The 1683-nt window shown below is 58.5% G+C and overlaps 1 protein-coding gene across 1 annotated transcript; it reads left to right on the top strand.

Annotated features, from left to right (window-relative positions):
- Positions 1 to 3: 3 nt before the first annotated feature.
- Positions 4 to 1612, top strand: LOC104535558 (collagen alpha-1(I) chain-like; the record flags this gene model as incomplete). Its single annotated transcript, XM_010181084.1, has 4 exons — positions 4 to 225; positions 864 to 1058; positions 1140 to 1382; positions 1466 to 1612. Coding segments are annotated over 4 exons (807 nt in total), but the record flags the coding sequence as incomplete, so codon positions are not given.
- Positions 1613 to 1683: the final 71 nt, after the last annotated feature.

A 1683-nucleotide genomic window follows, 5' to 3' on the forward strand; every position in this document is an offset into this window, starting at 1 on the left:
TTCGACTTCAGCTTCCTGCCCCAGCCACCCCAGGAGAAGGCTCACGATGGTGGGCGCTACTACCGGGCTGATGATGCTAACGTGATGCGCGACCGGGACCTGGAGGTGGACACCACCCTCAAGAGCCTGAGCCAACAGATCGAGAACATCCGCAGCCCCGAGGGCACCCGCAAAAACCCTGCCCGTACCTGCCGCGACCTGAAGATGTGCCACGGCGACTGGAAGAAAAATCCTTGCTGGTCCCTGCATCCCTCTGGGGGGCTCTCATCTCCGTCTCGCTGTCCTCTCCACCTGCTCCTCACCTTCGTCCTTCCTCTACCCGCTGGTTGATGCTGACCTTCATTCCTCCATCCTTGTAGCTGCTCTCACCTCCATCCTCCACCTCTCATGGCTGCTCCTCACCTCCAGCCCTCTCCTCACCTCCATCCTCCATCCCTTCAACCTCCACTTCCCACAGCTGCTCCTCACCTCCTTCCTCTGCTCCTCATGGCTGTCACTCAGCTCCATCCTCAACCCCTCAGATCCCTCTTACCTGCTCCTCACCTTCCTCCTCCATCCCTCCTACCTTCTCCTCACCTCCATCCCTCCTGCCTTCTCCTCACCTCCATCATTCCTACCTTCTCCTCACCTCCATCTCCCATAGCTGCTCTTTATCTCCATCCTCCATGGATGCTCCTCACCTCCATCCCTCCTGACTTCTCCTCACCTCCATCCCTCATGGATGCTCCTCACCTCCATCCCCTATGGATGCTCCTCATCTCCATCCCTCTTACCTTCTCCTCACCTCCACGGCTTCTCCTCGCCTCCATCCATTGTGGCCATCCACCTCCATCCCCACTCCCTGACCCCCATCTCTCTGCCCCACAGGCGAATACTGGATCGACCCCAACCAAGGCTGCAACCTGGATGCCATCAAGGTCTACTGCAACATGGAGACAGGCGAGACATGCGTGTACCCCACCCAGGCCACCATCGCCCAGAAGAACTGGTACCTCAGCAAGAACCCCAAGGAGAAGAAGCACATCTGGTTCGGCGAGACGATGAGCGATGGCTTCCAGGTGAGCAAGGGGACACGGTGAGGAGGGGACAACCGGTGGGGACAACCATTGCTGCGGTGCCTAACGCCTCTTCTCCATCAGTTCGAGTATGGTGGTGAGGGCTCCAACCCGGCCGACGTCGCCATCCAGCTGACCTTCCTCCGCCTGATGTCCACCGAAGCCTCCCAGAACATCACCTACCACTGCAAGAACAGCGTGGCCTACATGGACCAGCACACGGGCAACCTGAAGAAGGCCCTGCTCCTCCAAGGGGCCAACGAGATCGAGATCAGGGCCGAAGGCAACAGCCGCTTCACCTACGGCGTCACCGAGGATGGCTGCACGGTGAGTCCGGGGGTGGTGACAGTGACGGTGACGGTGGTGGGGACGTGGGGACGGGAATGGGGCTGATCTCGATGTCCCCGCAGAGTCACACGGGTGCTTGGGGCAAGACAGTCATCGAGTACAAGACGACGAAGACCTCGCGCCTGCCCATCATTGATTTGGCTCCCATGGACGTTGGCGCCCCAGACCAGGAATTCGGCATCAACATCGGCCCCGTCTGCTTCTTGTAAACCGGACGCCCCATCAGTGTGACAGGAGAGAGTAAAAAATAATAATAATAATAATAATAAAAACAAAAAAA

The sequence above is a fragment of the Mesitornis unicolor genome, unplaced genomic scaffold, assembly GCF_000695765.1.
Source record: "Mesitornis unicolor isolate BGI_N332 unplaced genomic scaffold, ASM69576v1 scaffold34143, whole genome shotgun sequence".
NCBI classification, from domain to species: Eukaryota; Metazoa; Chordata; class Aves; order Mesitornithiformes; family Mesitornithidae; genus Mesitornis; species Mesitornis unicolor.